At 38.3% G+C, this 17392-nt stretch overlaps 3 protein-coding genes and 1 long non-coding RNA gene across 10 annotated transcripts; 1 reads left to right on the top strand and 3 right to left on the bottom strand.

The window, feature by feature from the left end:
• Positions 1–850: 850 nt before the first annotated feature.
• LOC116931972 lies at positions 851–5445 on the bottom strand. The gene is made up of 9 exons (XR_006651635.1): positions 4816–5445; positions 4562–4732; positions 4426–4493; positions 4209–4336; positions 2968–3531; positions 2022–2901; positions 1674–1852; positions 1180–1592; positions 851–1107 (listed from the first exon to the last, which is right to left on the bottom strand). It is a non-coding gene; the product is annotated as an uncharacterized LOC116931972 (long non-coding RNA).
• Positions 4228–8761, top strand: LOC116931966 (rhodopsin-like). The gene is made up of 3 exons (XM_032939656.2): positions 4228–4367; positions 6771–7064; positions 7153–8761. Exons 2-3 carry the CDS (start codon positions 6826–6828, stop codon positions 8438–8440), a joined length of 1527 nt encoding a protein of 508 aa, XP_032795547.2. The 5' UTR covers positions 4228–4367; positions 6771–6825; the 3' UTR covers positions 8441–8761.
• A 1915-nt stretch (positions 8762–10676) lies between these two features.
• On the bottom strand, positions 10677–15297 carry LOC116931964. Of its 7 annotated transcripts, none has more exons than XR_004399227.2 (13): positions 15102–15259; positions 14397–14593; positions 13575–14247; positions 13406–13507; positions 12795–13340; positions 12560–12706; positions 12362–12487; positions 12141–12278; positions 12001–12069; positions 11220–11924; positions 10985–11143; positions 10855–10916; positions 10677–10789 (listed from the first exon to the last, which is right to left on the bottom strand). XR_004399227.2 is itself a non-coding variant. In XM_032939650.2 (13 exons), the coding sequence occupies exons 3-13, from the start codon at positions 14528–14530 to the stop codon at positions 10914–10916; spliced, it is 2802 nt and encodes a 933-aa protein (XP_032795541.2). In that variant the 5' UTR covers positions 14531–14593; positions 15102–15140; positions 15202–15297; the 3' UTR covers positions 10677–10913. The 7 variants fall into 7 exon arrangements, 5 of the variants coding, with proteins under 5 accessions (XP_032795541.2, XP_032795545.2, XP_032795544.2 ...); XR_004399228.2 differs by having other exon boundaries at positions 10677–10740; XM_032939650.2 differs by having other exon boundaries at positions 10677–10916; positions 15102–15140; positions 15202–15297.
• Positions 15298–16400: 1103 nt separating this feature from the next.
• On the bottom strand, positions 16401–17328 carry LOC116931971. The gene is made up of 3 exons (XM_032939661.2): positions 17025–17328; positions 16738–16924; positions 16401–16662 (listed from the first exon to the last, which is right to left on the bottom strand). The coding sequence occupies exons 1-3, from the start codon at positions 17194–17196 to the stop codon at positions 16557–16559; spliced, it is 465 nt and encodes a 154-aa protein (XP_032795552.1). The 5' UTR covers positions 17197–17328; the 3' UTR covers positions 16401–16556.
• Positions 17329–17392: the final 64 nt, after the last annotated feature.

Raw genomic sequence — 17392 nt, 5'->3', positions numbered from 1 at the left:
TTCAACCGGGATTTGAACCCAAGACCTTTAGATCCGCACGCCAACGTTCTGCCACAAAGCTATCATCCTTATAATCAAGCTATTCAGGTTAGCTTATACTTTTACGAGCCTGTAAAAATTGCCTTTACAATATTATCTTATCGTGCCTTCTAATATTAGTGCAAAATTTAATATAACTCATGGCTCAACGGTTGAGCATTGGCAATGCACACCGAAAGTTTGGGTATCGATACCCGAATGAGTTAAATAAAAATCTGCACAAGTATTTCACTACATCTCCCGATATATATACCGATATATACAAAGATTGTATATAAAAGCATTCTGTAGGTAACTAAAGATGTAAGAATGTATAACAGCAAACCTCTAACTCAAGGACTAAAAATTCATCGCCGGTAATTTAAAGGCACAACAGGATTCTCAATACAAAAACTGCGAATCAGTGGCCAGCTCAACAGTATTATGAGTTCAATCCTTGAATGACAGAAATGTATGAGTATTAACACAAATAAAGTATGTAACACAAGTTTTTCGAAATTTATGTAAAACAAAAATTTTATTGACAATTCTCCGCACAATGAAATATTTTGCAACTTTTGAAAGGCAAAATAACCATTTCAAAAATTGCTGTCAACCAAGGCAGGGGGAGACACTGCCTAATTGACTCACCGGGGAGATTACCCAGTGCTTGGCTAAGAGAAGCCGGAAGAAGAGCTGAAGATTTGGAACATTTTTACAGGAGCGATTAACCTTTAATTCGGATTTGTGGGTAGCGACATAGCCCTCCATAAGCATTTCATCGAACTATGAGGACCCCCACGTCCCCTTTCCGGCCAGAGCCCTCCAAACCTCGATATATGTTGTTTTTATATATACCGTACAGTAGGGGCATGACCCCCTACGGGCTTATTACGAGTCAAGGGGAAACGGGGCCACAGAAAAGAAGGGAGCCCAGATATGCACTTCAATTTGTCTTTAATAAAATACCGTAACATGAGAGAACGTTAATATATCATGGATATTTCCAATCGCGCTTCCAATTATCATCCATTGTTTTGGCCCCCAGCCTCAGTCAAAATCCTATTCTAACTCAGTATCATTGGTAGTCTACATTAAAGAAAAACACACGAATTAGTATTAAATTTCTCTCTTAGTATCGCGTAGGCTTCTCAAACATACAGGATTCGAATTCCATTTCCAGCAGAGTGAGGTTGAAGCAATTCAGCTGAAAAATTGGAATGTTTTACTTTTTTTAAGCTTTCGGCTTATTATTGATTGAGATTTATTGGATATAGAAGAAGAAAATATGTTAATGTTCTGTCAGTTAGATCTTTTAAAAATTTCGTTTGATAGATTTTTTGTTGATAACTTACAACCTGTTCTCCACTACATTTAAGTTAAATGTAACTCCTTTAAAAAGTGTAGTCAAGGTGGAGGGATTGCCTCAATTCATTGTCGCGAGGACATCATGACATGCAGTACCTTGTAGGTGGCATCGTTTTCCTCGCAGATTGATAAAAAGAACACCACAATGAGAGAAGGTGAATAATCATGAAAACTGCGGCTATTGTCTTGTTCAAACTCTGTTTTCTCTAGCATAAAAAAAATGAAAAGAAAACAAAAATGATTTAGCTATGGAACCAGCTTGAAAATGAATGTAATGTAAGAAATACTATAGCTTTGTGGTTGTGTAGCGTGAATGTCGCTCTGTCTAACTTACGCTGGCGGTTTTGAGGTATTCTCCTCATTTATATGACAGCTTGCTGTGGCATTCATTGGAATTCATCTGAAATCACCATTTGTGTTAAGGGTGGAGATCTAGTTGCAACTCGTAACAGCTTATCATGCTGACCTGATGGAAGAAGTTAAGTATTTTGAATGTAAAAGATCATTAAAAATAATAGGCAATTTTAAAATGTTTAAAATTATAACTGCATTAGTCATTGTGTACGACCAACAGACCTTCAACCGTTAGATTCAAAGTTTCTGATTTAGGATAATCCAAGAAGCATTTCCCTTACCTATCTGAAAGAATAAACTCCTTCAGCATGCCAAAAATAGGATAAAAACTAAAGACTGCTGGAATTTCCGCCACTTATACAAGCCAGTTCCCGCAACAAATCATCAGGCTGCGCCACAATGGGACAACGTTATAAAGGTCCTTCATCTTCGACCAGCATCACACAGCTTGCCAGGAACTAGATTAACACTCGAGGATTTGGTACGTAAACCTTTTCGAGCAGCACACGTTTCACCACAAAGCTCTAGCGGATCTTCAAACACAAAAAAAACAAAAACGGCCTCAACCATTAGCCAAGCGAAAATCATCAGCGAATACGGTGCCTGAATCAATTCCAGATGAAATAATTTCTTCGCTAATCGATGCCTTGTTGCAAGAAGAATCCTTGGTTATCGCCTATGACAAGTTCTTGGTTTATTGCATCTTGCGTGGAGGAGGTAAGGGTTATTGCCGAAGCTGTTGAAGCTTCGGATGTCCCTGTTAAAGAAGTTGCTCCTATTTCAAAAAGAAAAAAAAAGTCATATTATGGTTACGCATCGTACGAGAAAGAATTTCTTAAAGGAACAAACGAACGCGGACGAAAGGTCGCACTTGCCGCGAAAACTGAGCCTGACAGGACTCCAATGACACAGTAGTCATCTTATTCAACGGTTTCTTCTAATCCGCGCCCGAATTAGAGTTTCACTATCGATCCATCAAGCAATTTTACTTCCATCCAGTCTATGAAACACTAAACTTGTAAGGACGCTTTTTCCATGTGACTATCCAATGAAATTGATTGACGAACCCGTAAACGTACTTTTTCATTGTCGATAGGGCTGAACGCTTCCATTCATACACATTTTTTATTGCAACGGTCTTCTTCCGGAAAGCTTACATACCTGTGAAAAGGATAATGTTATTGCATTTATACTCGTCAAATACCGACCTATTATGCACTTTCTTACAGCTGTCGGGAGAACGTGCGAGTTGTCCTCATTTCCACGATGGTGGCTCAACTTTGTAGGAGATTTATCCTTTAGTAAATCGTTCAACTTCAGCAGAGAACTACGTGGAAAAACGCCGATCACGACTCAGGTCCAAATTGATTTTCTTTCAAGCGTATCAATACTTACATACGGATTTTATTCCAGACACAATCTTTTTTTTAAATTGCATTTTTACTTTATAATTAAACCCTGCAACAAAACTAAAACGAAAGACATCGAGAAAAACTTACCAAAATGTCCACGACAGCGACGAAACATCTCAGGTATACGACGACGTATTCATCTATTTCATGGATGTTTGAATAAAGCAATAAATCGATTGCTAAAGGAGGCAATCGAAGACAAATAAAAATGGAGATAATTATTAAACAAACACATCGTGCAGAATTTCTACTTATCGCCTTGATTCATTGTTATAAAGAACCCGTAAAAGTCTTTCAGGTGATGCAGGTTGCAAGGCTGGGTGGTGGAACAAGAAGAAAAAGGTTCCAAACTTGCTTCAAAATGTCTGAAATGACCCATCTGAAAAAAGAGAGAAAAAAGAAGATTTTAAACATTTAAAGAATATTCCCAGGATATTATCTACTCCAATTGATTTGGGATCATTCATGTCCAAGGGACCGTACATCCAAGATTTACGGTCTGATGTTTTCTATTGAAACGAATAATAGATGAACTAGAAACAATCATCAGAGAATTTCTAAGAAAGAGATTGGCTGAAAGCCGATAAGTGATTGGACGCAGTGTTTACCGAAACTAATAATCAAAGGTAAAGAGACATTCACTTCCCATTCTACGCCTCTTAATGTAAATAATAACAACTTGGCGTTATTTTGATAACCTACGATTTTGTAGTTAATAAAAGAGTTGGCTCACGTAAAAAACAAAAGGAAGTTGCGCTTTAGACTTCGAAGACGTCATTGACGTCAGTCTCCTTGTAATATCAGAGAAAACCAGATGCGTCTTTTCCGGTGTTGCCCCAACAACCCGCATTCCACTGCAGTAATTGGGAAAAAGAAAGGAGGAAGAACAAGAAAAAAAAAAGGCTCTGTTTCAATTTTGAAAAACTTTGATTTCTATAGAATATGTAACAACCCATGTCTTTTATGCCCTCACGTACAGGGAAACGGCGCAGGTCCTTACACGACAACGTGGAACGGCTAGTCTTCTAAGGAATGAAGGAGCGAGCAAAGACTTACTTGCGGGCCAGTATGTAGACAGACAGTAAAGACGGCGTATTCGTGAAACAAAAGGCCAAACGAAGAGGATCAGCATTAGTAGAGGACCAGGCTGCACCACTAGACGTTGAGTGAATCCATTGCGTCATCTGAAAACAATAGCAAACATCATTAATCAAGGTTAGCTTACAAATACAGATTGAATGTTATTCTAGAATTAAAAAAAAATCCAAATCACCATCCCATTACGTATCATTCGAGAGGTTGCTGTTATATGGGATTAAATGGTAAAATCCTATTCGATTTCTGTAGATAATAAAGGCAATAAGTATCACATTGTCAATGCAATTGTAGCTAAATAAAGTAATAGTTACGGTAACATCTGCCCAATCATATTGTTGGTCTTGTCTGTCTGTTGCAATGCACAATACTCTTCAATACCTGAGCTGTCGTGCCTGACATAATCTCTGCGACGCGCTCCAATTGGATTTCCCGTTTACTTGCCACGCATTGAAAGCAATCATCCGTTCCCTGATAATCTTTTTCTGGCGGTGTTATTATTACATGTAATTAAAAAAATCTGTAATCTAGCGTAAGCTGCAGTATTATTTTTCAATATTCTTCTTACCATAGACTTGGAGATGGAAGATTCATAGATGCTTGCGGCTTCGAAATTTTTCCACGTTATTATTTTTAATGCGGGTGCGTCAGTTGTGTTATCCTGCAAGATTCAAGATTGTCGAGGGAAATTAGTTGCACACGTAATTTTAAACTAATTTGAAGTTGTCAACTACAATACGCAATGTCACTGATCTACCATAGGCACAACTTATTATGGTAAACTGAGAACAACGACGCCAGATAAAGCGGGAAACAGATGTCAAAGACAGAAGTCAACATCGGCACTTTTGTGTTTTTAACCCCACCCTTACTTTCACTATCACTTATATTTATTATTACTTTCTTTCGTTATGGTTTTAAGGTTTCAACTTACAGAATCAAAGAATCTCAATAATAAAATTTATTTTTTACAAATACTGTGTTGTGTAAGCTTATTATCAGAAATTTACTTGGAATAGATTGACTACCTTTCTACATTATGAAAAGGAAGAGTATTTTCGTGCCCCACAAATTGACTTCATCCAGCTGGCTGGAGAATCATTAGTATTTTTACAATAGCACGTCGATACTTAAAAAAAAATCATCAATGTATAAATCAAGGGATGGCTAGTATACTCTAATCTGATGTAAGACACGCATATACCCCACTAGGTCTATTCCACGTGTGAAAGAAAAAGAAATGCTTTTTACCTTAGTCAGGGATCGATTCGTTTGTCAAAAGAAACGGCCAAATCCAACTCTGCATTCCCCGAGATGCACAGGCACTGTCAACATGCAAATACTTCAATGCACCATGACATTGTAATGTGCGTTAAGAAGAAAAAGAATAGAGCGAACGCTTTTCAACTTGAATAAATAGTTGCCTCGTTACAGATTGAGCGTCTCGGCTGAACAGACCTGTAGAAAAACAAAGCGTACATATTACATTCAACCACTTGTAAATTCATGACTGGGAGATCACTCACGACATTTACTTACTAACTTCCATCCGTCACACATTCTAGCTGGCACCGAAAGCTAACAAAACAAGACACTTGTGCTGTACAAATTTCATCAGCTGATATTGCATTTCCCTGTTGAATAAGAGCTAACTATCGACCTTTTCCTGCATAGAGGACAGGCACTAATGCCACTAAAAAATACAAATATACCAGGGCACAGTAACAAGGCAACTCGCTTGTTCAATCATACCATTAGACTATTAGCATAGTGTTATTAATAGTTGGTTGTCTAGAGCAAATGAAAAACAAAATTGGGGTTTCACTACCCAGAAAATCTTCAACCAGCTAAGGGTGGGGGGTGGAGGGAAATGGGAGGGCATTACCGAATTTCATAAAGACAAAATGAAGAAGAGCGGAATTCTATCGTCAACCTATTCGTAGGATCAATTTAATGGGAAACAGCCGTTCAGTGCTTAAAATAAGGTACACAAAGTCATTGATATTGCATTTCGCAACAATGCCGCAACGGATCACGTTCGGCCCTGAAGTTTACAGTTTAAATATAGACATACCACTTTGCTCATCGAGGCATCTGCGTGCAAAGCCGACAGAAACGTTACTTAAAAACTTCCAACTTGATACTCGGAAGTCTACCGTATAATGGCGAACAAAGAGTACCAAGCAAAGTATAAGCGAAACGTTTTTCCAGAAGACGCTCCCTTTTAAATCGACAAAAATAGATGAAACCTCTCAAACTCGATGCGAATTATACGTCATTCAGGCTTCGATACGGCCAGCAAGAAAAAGGGTTTTTACAAAATATCAGATTGAATAGCACTACTGGCTAGAAAACGGGTGTACAGCCACAATGCAAAATTTTCATTCCTTTTTTTTTTTTTTTTTGGTCTTTCTGGAAGTTTTCCTTTAAATAATCTAACAGTATTCGATCGGCAAATAAAGATTACCTTAGAAAAAGACCTTATGAATAACACAAGCAAATTGTATAATACCTTTTTCGCAGAAAGAGCGGATTTCCCGTGGTTTATAACCCCAGACAAACATCGGCTGCCACACACATGAATTCCAGCAGGGAAGTCACCAGTAACATCGACGATATGGAAAACGCGACGGAAATCGATGGCAATGCTTCACTGGTATTATCCAACACTAATGAGGATGCATTCTGGAGCAAAGAACAGTTGGTGTTCTTGAATCACGTCCCTAGAAACGCTTTCCTCATTATGGGCTTGATTGTCTCAACTATAGGCATCGTCGGGCTAGTGGCTAACGGAACAGTCCTTTTCATCTTCTCGAGGTGCTAAATCTGTAAATTGCAAAAGCGAAAGTGTTCGGAACACAATGAAATAATCAAACGGTTCTAACTAGTTGATTTTTACTTGCAGATTTAAAAGGCTAAGATCGCCCCCGACCAATACGTTCATCATTAATTTGGCTTTAAGCGACATGGCGGCGTCAGCTCTGCATTCGATGGCTTCCTATTCAAATTTTAATGGGCGTTGGGCATTCGGCAGTCTTGGATGTCAACTGTATGCAATGGGAATTACCTGTTTTGGCCTCGTTTCCATTTTGACATTCAGTGCCATCGCATGTGAGAGATGCCTCGTCATCAGTTTGACAGACAGCCACTGGAAAGTGAGTCGAATTCAGGCCAAAAAAGTATGTGGCTTCATCTGGTTGCATTGCACCGTCCTGGTGAGTTTGCCCATCTTCGGATGGTCGTCGTACGTTCCGGAAGGATTGCTGACGACTTGTTCCTGGGATTACAAGACAAGGACAATATCTAATAGAGCCTACTATATTCTGCTTCTTACCGCTGGATTTTTTCTGCCCGTCTTACTCATCTTCATCAGCTACGGCCGCATTTTGACGTCCATTTTATCGCAGGCCCGACAAATGGTTTGCACAAATTCGCACAACAGCGTCTTGCTCAAATTACGGCGACAAACGGAAATCAGAACGGCTCAAATCGTCGTCACGCTTATCCTCCTTTATTTGGCAGCCTGGACTCCTTACGCAGTTGTTACTCTGTTAGGCCAGTTTGGACCGCAAGATTCTCCACCGTCGCCATTGGCTACTGCTATAACGGCCTATTTCGCCAAAACAGCAGTTCTCATTGATCCACTAGTCTTTGGTTTCTGTCATCCACATTTTCGCAATTCGCTCAAAAATTACCTGTTAAATTTGTGCTTTTTACGTAACGTTGAAATCGGTTCCGACATCCGTCCCCATCCTAGCGGCGGCATTTCGAAATGCAGCAGCAAAAGTTGGCCGGGCGGACTGCCCAGTGGTTACCATTCACGCGGAATGACCGTTTATCCGACGACAGCTTGTTGCGCCCTGCAAATCTGCGAACCACACACTTGCACACGATTTTTATCTTCTGATAATGTCGCCACTAACGTAGGCAATACAAACAGAAGAAACGGCCGGATGCTCAGGACGTTCCGCGAATTGTCCCTCAATGACGTTGCCCAGACAAGTTTTTCAACCAAGAATCGGGTGGTGGGGGCTGCAAACAGTAGAAATAGTAGCTCTTCTCGTACAACTCGAACATCTAGAAATCAAGCACATTCCAGTTTAAGATATAAAGTTCGCAACGCCGAGTTCTACAGTGAAATTATTGGCTGTTCGGCCGTTTCAGTTGATGTTTTCGGCGGTACTCACGCTTAAGCCACAAATATCATTTAAAGTCCGGCGGATACTATTTCCTAAATCTCACTTAAATAATATCATGTTGTATATGAAAGTGCAAATACTACACTAGCTTGTTTCTAAGCAAATGATTGTTCCTTACACTCACTACGTCACGATGTCTTTTTCAAATAATGTATCTACTAATAAATAATGTAATTACTGCGCTGTGCGACTCTGCGTCCAGAGGTGACGTCACCTATAATCTAACATTATAGTTGCTACTGAAGAATTTGCGAATCAATAAATTAAATCGCATCATTCTAATGACACAAGCTCTACCGGCTAATTGGAAACTCGAATTTCATGGAGAGAAAATAAATAACCTTAATCCTAACAAGTAAATGTGTAAAAATGCCAAGTGCAATAAATTTGTTAGCACTACGTCGTAATAAAGTAGATATTTCAGTTCAAAAGTGATTAAAGTAAACGTGAAAATGACTGACTTTTGTGCGACTTGTTGACAAACGTCGATTGAAGGTTCGATGTTGTGGTTATGGAACCGTACAGCAGTTAGGGAAGCCAAATTAGCGAACAGATGTAATACGGATCAATAACTAACAAGAATCCGTTCGCTTGTTAAAATTCAACGCAAAGAAATGTCTGCGCAACTCATTGATTACCCGCCTGCAAAATAATAAGATATTCATCAGAAGCTTGGAATGAAAAACTTCTTTATCCCCACAAATTTGCTTTTCACTTCGTTTAATTTACCATGAAAAGATCCATTCTGAAAGTCTATTTCATCGAAAGGGCGTCCACTTGAGTCTTGAATAGACGTTTCAAACAGAAATTTATTTCAACAGTTCAAATTTTACCTAGGGAAAAAGAAAACAGTTTTGATTACTAATCTTCTAGACCAGATCTTATATTGTGTATGTGTGCGACTTACATCCAATCGGTTGCAGTAAACTAACTAGAAGTTCCTCAAAACATTCGCTTACTTGCAGAAATCGGTGCCTTGCTTGGACAATAAAGCGACATCCTATGTTGTTTAATGTTTAAGTTCTTCACACTGAGTTTAGAAGATTCCTGGAAATGTCATCAGTTTAAATTTCCTATAGTCACAGCAACGGTGACGATGAATTTCTTAATGGGATTTTTTGTGCAATACAATCGAATCGTTAGTTCCGGTGAAGTTTTTTCCTTTCTTTCAATAATCTTGGGTTCTTGCTTTACTGGATGCACCATCACTTTTCTTCTGACAACTTAAAATTGTTTCAAGCTGCTTCTCTACCTCATATAGGTATTATTCTGATTTTCAGGTACAATCCAGTAAAGTAGTAAATAAAATGCAGTTGTCTACATGCACAGGAAAGCAATAATTAATTGTTGAAAAATGATAGATTTACAGAAGCTACATCACCTTAGTTGTTTTCAGCAAGTTTGTGTAAAAACATTCATCTCCTAGTGTATACTGAAAAAAATATTAAATAAGATTTACAACATTGTTTGCAAACTTGTAAATTAAGAAGAAGCTGATTCACCTAATTGAGAAAAGACACCTCCTGACATGCAGGAAATGTTTGATTACATGTGCACAGGACACCTCATTGTTGGGTGAATTCCAACAGTAAAGGAAATTAGTTGTTTACCTTTAAGAATATGAAAGCATTCCTCTACAGCAAACGAACTTTCACCGCGAATTAACAGGAATGCTACCTATTTCTGTGCCAATAATACGTGGTCCAAGCATTGACTGCTAACATTCAAAAGTACTGCATGATATAAACCGTATTCAAAACATACCTGTGTCTCATAGCGAAACCTGCATGTTCCTTCAATACAAATCGTTAAGAAAAGTTTTTCTTTGCTCAAGTAACAAGTTAATTGTCCAAAAGAAAAAATTTGCGAAACTTGGGACGAAAGGAAAATGTCGGAATATCAGGATTGCCAAACTGATTAATTAAAAATAATAATAATAAAAAAAAAAAACCATTGTCGTTGTTTAGTAGCGCCAAGAATCTAAAATAGATATATAGATTTCGTCGCGTAGCAGTGAAAGAGGGAATATTTCCTCATATTCTTAGAAGATACGTGTCGGATTTAATATGAAACCAATGTGCAACATGATAGTCTAACGTGCATAATTACAATGGCAAAAAGGACGCAATGTAACTCTACCATATTTCCCGAATAAGATCAGTAACAATATTTCTTCCGATTATAGCATAACATACGGACGCAATAGAAATCGAGCCCTCCTAAAAGAAGCTAGAATTTTAGAGCGTGTATTCTTCCACTGCTTCTGGTAGGCAGCAAAAGATCAGCACGGAACTCTGAAATTCAGATGATACAGAAGTACCAAACGGATCTCAAATGCTAACACTAAACAATAAGAAACTTGCATTTCGGCAAAATTAATGGCGCATGACAGCTCCATCATAACTTACTTTTTCTAGGTTATAACGGTGAACAAATTGGTAGAAAGAAGGCTCAACACATTTGGTTATCACTAATTGTAAAGCGAAAAACAATGAAATGTAGCGAAAAATTCTATGTTAACTGCAAGTTTATAAATACCTCAATTTGAATAGGAAGCTCGCGTGAACCTAAAGCGTGCATATCGCTTCTCTGACGTGGTGTACCAGTTGCTTCGCTCCGTTTGTTTGCTTCAATTTTAACGTATTCCGACTTTATAAGACGGAAATCCGATTGGACGCTCTCGGTTCGTTGACTTTTCTGTGAAATCAAAGTAAATGATAAGCTAATTGATCCACTTAATCAATTGGAGCCTCAACAGGGATAATCTTTTTACCTGTTGGATTTCATAGTTACATACGTATGATTGCTGATTTAGAAGAGACGAACTAGAAGCGGTTGAAGGTTGTTGTCTTTGAGGAGTCATACTAGCAGACAAGGTTGAAAGTTCAGCTTGTAAAGTGCTTGATGAGGATGCCCGTTGCTGTTCCACGTGTCGCATAACTCGACTTATCGTACTGTTGGTGGGTCGCTCCTTGGACGATTGGTTTTTTTTGGCGGAAGGGTTGATCGGATCAGCAGGAGAAGGAAGTTGTTTCGGAGGATGTCCAAGAGAAGATGCAGCGGTATTTTTTACATTAAGAGCAGGTTTACCATAGGGAATGTCTGCATCAGTAAACGTGGATTTTTGTAGAGGTAGCTGAATACGAGGCGTGACAGTGGTTTCTTGGTGTTCACCATTCTTTTCGGGATGTAATGAGTTATCCCGCAGTGTTGGCATACATTGCTTTTCAGCTTTCACAACTATTTTGTTTGGTGTATTGATGCTGCTGACTATTGGATCGCATGGTAATTGCGCCATATCTGAATTGCCAACACTGGATGGTAGACATGTACGATTTGAGATATCCTCCTTTGAAGTGGATAACTCCGATGATGGTGGTAAAATGTTTGCTTCAGCCTTCTCCACTTTGATATGCACAGGCGAAAGAGATTTAACCGGCAACGGAATGTTCGGCTGGCCAGATGTATCGAAATCATTCTAGAATGTCAGAAAAGAATTTCACATGTGAAACTAAAGATGCGATATTTAACTCGTTTTCATTTTTGCTACTGACCGATTGTACTTGTGTGCCAATGGTACATGTTGGCTTAGATGTCTGATTTGCTCTTTTTTTATATTCTCGCTGCAGTTACGAATCATATTAGTCTATTTCTGGTTAATGCGTTATTTCTAGGAATTTAAACTCGTTCTTACCTTCAGCCTATATTGAAGCATGTTGATCTGATTTTGCATGTTCAATACCTTTCGTTTAGCGATGATCAATTCTTCTGCTTCATTGCGCTTATTTGCCTCAAAAAAATAGATATACCTCAAAACCATTTCTTCCAGTTCCTAATGTAAAAAAAAACAAAAAACATAAATAGATAAATAAAAATTAAGGCTCCTAATGATAAGAAATAAATGAATCGTTTTACCTCTCTGGGTACCCTTTTGATAAATTCGACACGGGCCAACAATTCATCTTCTTCCGGTCGTTTCTTTGGCCTTTCTTGTGAAGGTGGTTCTACTGGCATCGCCGGAAAAGAAACTTCACTTCTCATCTGTCAAAAATTAAATCCGAGATTAGTTCGGTATCATTTGAACAGCAACTTACAAAATCCAATGTTATTCACCATTTTCAAGATCTCGGAAAACCATTCCGACCTCATTTGTATCTTTTTTGCCAATTCTTCGCAGCGTAGTTTCTCTCGATTGCGTAAGGAACGAACTTTTTTTGAATTAAAACAACCCTGCACATGGCCTCCTTTCGTTTTCTGGCACTGTAAAAAAGAAGATGATGAAAATGAGAGCCTGGCAAAATATGAAATAAAACAATAACAAACAAAACAAAAACGAAATTCAATGTACTATATTGCAAACTTGACTGTCCGCGTTGTCTCCGTTTTTGCTTGTTTTCTCTTTTTCGTTTCCTTTCTGACCATCTTTGGACCCGGCAGATCGTTCTGCGCTGATGTTGGAGTTGATATTCGTTACATCGGTTTCGGCAACATTGGGCGTGAGTATAGTGTTCAAAAACGATGAATTGCTCTTTTCGCTGGGTAAGGCATCAATCATTTCCTTCAAAGTATGTATTCCGCTTGCTATTAGTTGGTTAATTTCGTCTTCGTATATTAAGGATTGGCTCGATGCCGTGGAGATGGTGGCGTTTGCAATATTTTTTTGAGTGACAAAACTCTCTTGTAGAGATTCTTCCATTTTCGAAGAGCTAGCAGCAACTGCATTATTATCGACGGATATTCTGACAACGGGTGTCTTTCGACCAACTAATTGGGCAACTGCATTGGCACCTGTAGCCCATCGGGAAATGCCAGGTTTCTCCGTAGAACTTCCAATTTCCCGAGTTAAAGTCGTTAAACTAGAGCAACCGATAGCATGGTTTCCCTTTCTAGTGCGCTGATTGAGGATAAAAACAATGATGTTTAATTTTTCAAACATATTAAACAATTGATATACTATACTTTACAGCACCCCTGACTTTCTTCTTCTGACTTTCTTTTATTTTGTTGCTTGACGGAATTAATAATGAAACATTGTCTCGTCTCATGGCCATATTCATTGCACTAAAAAGAATCAACAGAATTAGCTAACGGAAACAGATACATACGAAATAATTTATCTGTGACTTACATTGATGCAATAGACCGGAAACGGTATGGATAATAAACACGGTACCATTGGCGTGGAGTGATTTCTTGAAATTCGACCGGTCGACAAAGTGTTCCATTTAGACGAGGCAGTATCAGTCTCTGGCTGGAAGATTTGATAAGACGCGACTTTAGGTTTCCATTTCGTTCCAAGATGGCCAGCAGTGGGATGACCCCTGGATGGCCCCGAAATGGGAAGAGCTGGCATTGGTTCTTGTGATGGCGAAAGGATAGGAGGTGGTGAGGTAGGGATAGGAGGAAGCGAAGGGAGAGGGGGTGGTGGTGGTGAAGGATTTAGTAAAGGTGAATCGGGTAAAGGTGGAACAAAGGGTTTCTCTTGCACCTGTTTGGTCCATGAATCAGCAGTCATTTCAGATCCCTGGCCACATGTAATCCAATCATGATGATTAGTTACGTGAGGATTATGGAGATCCTGTCCGCCATTTTTCCGGCTCAAACGCGGGTCGCATAGGTAAACTTTAACTTCGCGTTGTTCTGTTCCGCCATCTCCAATGGTAGACACGTTGCCCGAGGACTCGTTTTGACAAGACTGGGAAGTGTTTTCGTATCCAACCCCTTGATTGGACGTCTCAAAGTATCTGCCTGAATGTTTATGCTCCTGATAATGCCATTCTTGACTTTGATTGCCAAGTACCCTTAAAAATATGAATGAAATTATTGGCAACAGTTTTATCTAGCTGCTAATTTTGGATGAATGATGTCAAATAGAATGCAACACATCTTTTGTATATCCAGGTATTTAAAACACATTTTTGTAAATTTACATTTTAAGGTGTTTGGTTACCTCGCTTCTGCATTTTCTTGGGATGGATGTCCAGTAATTGCATTGATTGCTTCAGCCTTTGGTAAAAAGGTTGAGACATGAGGTGGAAGACCAAATGGTAAATTACTAGCACTAGAATTGGGTGGAGAGTTCATGATATGAAGATGATCAGAACTTGTTATTCCTGAGACTTTTCCTGGATGTCAATTTCAGTGGCTCTATAATAAGAAATACATGAGATTAGTTTTTTTCCCAATTTGTGGTTTAATATGAATATATTGCTGGTAAATTTGTTTGTTTGTTCAAAAGAAAACCAGTTAATCCATTTGTGGAGGTTATGTTAAGCACCAAAAGAATATTAATGGATTTTTGAAGATGATTCCTAACATTCTGAACCTCTTAACTGACAAGAACAGACAAATTCTGAAATAAGCCCACTGAGGAAAGACCTTTGGCTCTGTTAGACTGTACTACGGTGATGTAATGCAATCAACCGGACAGCATTGAGTGCTGAAAAAGTTCATTTGTACATTTAATAATAAAATTTTATCCATTGACAGGAATAGTTCCTCTTCCATAGATAATTGACTCAACAATAACGAAAAAAAAAAAACATAAAAAGGTGAATTGAATTGGTGTTTGATCACATGCTTCAAGTCTTTTCTCTGTAGCATGGTGTTACAAATATGGACAAATAAGACAATTTTATGAGAAAAAAAAGGATACCTTTGCTTCAGGTTACTGCCATCGATCACGGACTAAAAACTTTCAGCAAAAAATTAACTATTGCGAAAACACTTGTGTTTCAAGTTTCAATTTGGATTACCGAACTGGGGCAATACGTCGAACTTTGGCCAATTCTGGACAACGATTGAATTTCACCCAAGTGCAACGTTGCAAGAAAACCAAACTCGGTTTTTTAAAAGTTTTATTCAAAATAACGTTAAATCTTTGCAATACACTATTCCATTAATTTACCACTACTTTCAAAAAAAGTATATCACAGATTGATTTCTTTAATGCGCACAGCACAGATCAACACTTCACTAAATCATCGGGAAACATGCAGCATTGGCAAAGACGATCTCTGTCCATGAAATCAATAAATATCTCGGTAATTTTATTAAAATATATTAAAAATAACACTTGTCCGGGGTCTGTACCAACCCCGGACAGAGCAAAAAAATTAAAATAACACTTGTCCGGGGTCTGTACCAACCCCGGACAGAGCAAAAAAATTAAAATAACACTTGTCCGGGGTCTGTACCAACCCCGGACAGAGCAAAATAATGAAAAATACACTTGTCCGGGGTCTGTACTAACCCCGGACAGAGCAAAAAAATTAATAATACTTGCCACTTTGCCAGTCAAATAATTTTCAGTTGGCTTTGGGTAAGGGAAAAAAAAATACTAATTGACTTTTCTCCCTAATAGATTAAAATTCTTTTGGCCATTGGAGTATATCAGTTCACTCACCTCTTCCATGGACGATTAAGTTTTGGCGCACTGTAGCAACCGTGTTCGTTAAGACTGTAAAACATGGCTTTGTGAAAAGTTACAGCCCATATCTAAAATATACAATACCTATGAATTGATTTAGAAGGATTTAATGGACAATAAAGAAGATACTAAGAGTTCTATTGAAATAATTACAATTATTTTATGTGTAAGACTTACCATTATTTCAATAAGCATTCCATTTAGTGAGAAGGAGAAAACAAGGTTGGATGTACAAGATATTTCAACACAGTGGGTTCTTTTGCTCAATCTTTGTAGGCCTACAGAATGTTTGTTTAAACAACAATTGCTAATTTAGGGCAAAATAGCAAGCCCTCTTGGGAGCAACCATGAGGCAATTGAGGCAGAGAATGTAGCAGTGGAGACATTGAGCATTTTCAGTCACCTTTATATCATAGTTGACATGACTTTGATAGCATCTGGATAGCACTGTATGAATGAATTTAGCATTTTCTTTTCTCAAGTAATCCTGTCAACTAGCAAAATTTTCATAAAAAACAAACTGGAAATGATTCAAAAAATTTTTACTAATCAATAAAGCAGTGTGAACAGTTTTGAAAAACAAATAAAACAAAGTAAACATAAAAAAGAAGACAACACTTCCCATTCTGTTCCACACAATCTTGGGCAGTTCAGTGATTCCAACTGCTTGTACGAAATTCTTCACGGAATTCCATAATGTGACAGTGCAGCAATGTCACTGTCGGTTGCTAGCCGAACTTCTCGGCAAATAATGAACAATCCAGAAGGAGAAAAATAGCCACACACCCTGAAAATTAAACGAACCAAAATAACAAATTAACACAAGATTAAAATAAAAACATGGAAACGACGTTTTTCTTACCAGATATTCGTTTCCATAGGTAAAATGGCGGCGAAGTTTTCGCTAGTAGTGTAGAAAACACATTTCAACATGTCGGGCAGAATTTCGTCGTTCCAATCCCAATGTGTGTGATTACGGAGACAAAAGTGGTACTCGATATGTTGTCTAGTACGATTCTCAATCTTTCTGATTTCTCCGTCCAGAATACCTGACGACAATATAACGTGGCCAGTGTGAGTTTCTATACGTTTTTTTTTGTTTGTGTCTTTAATCATGTATTCTAGTGTTAGTTCAGATGTCAGCCGTACCAACCGTTTCGTAGCTTGTCGGCATATTAGGTAACGAAAATTTCTTGAGTAAAGGATAATTCGGAATGATACTGATGTTGGAAAAAGAGTCCAACATCGACTGGACATTTTCAATGTCAAAATCCAACTGATCGTGATTGTCATGCTGTTGGGCTTTAGTACGGTCGGCCATTATTTTTTTAAAAATGTTGTTAGTCAATTCGAAAGAAAATATGAGAAATGAGAAAAAAAATTGAAAAACACCCTCTCGCCACGTGAAGGTAACTGAGTAATGGCAGCCAACAGAATGTAGGGTTTTTTTAGACGGGGTATTTGATGGAACTTTTTTATACCCAACCCTCTTCCCCCTAGTCTCGCTTTTCATTGGC

The sequence above is a fragment of the Daphnia magna genome, linkage group LG10, assembly GCF_020631705.1.
Source record: "Daphnia magna isolate NIES linkage group LG10, ASM2063170v1.1, whole genome shotgun sequence".
In the NCBI taxonomy this organism is placed as follows: Eukaryota; Metazoa; Arthropoda; class Branchiopoda; order Diplostraca; family Daphniidae; genus Daphnia; species Daphnia magna.
The sequence above is the reverse complement of the archived record's forward strand: the minus strand, read 5'-3'. Positions and strand labels throughout refer to the sequence as shown.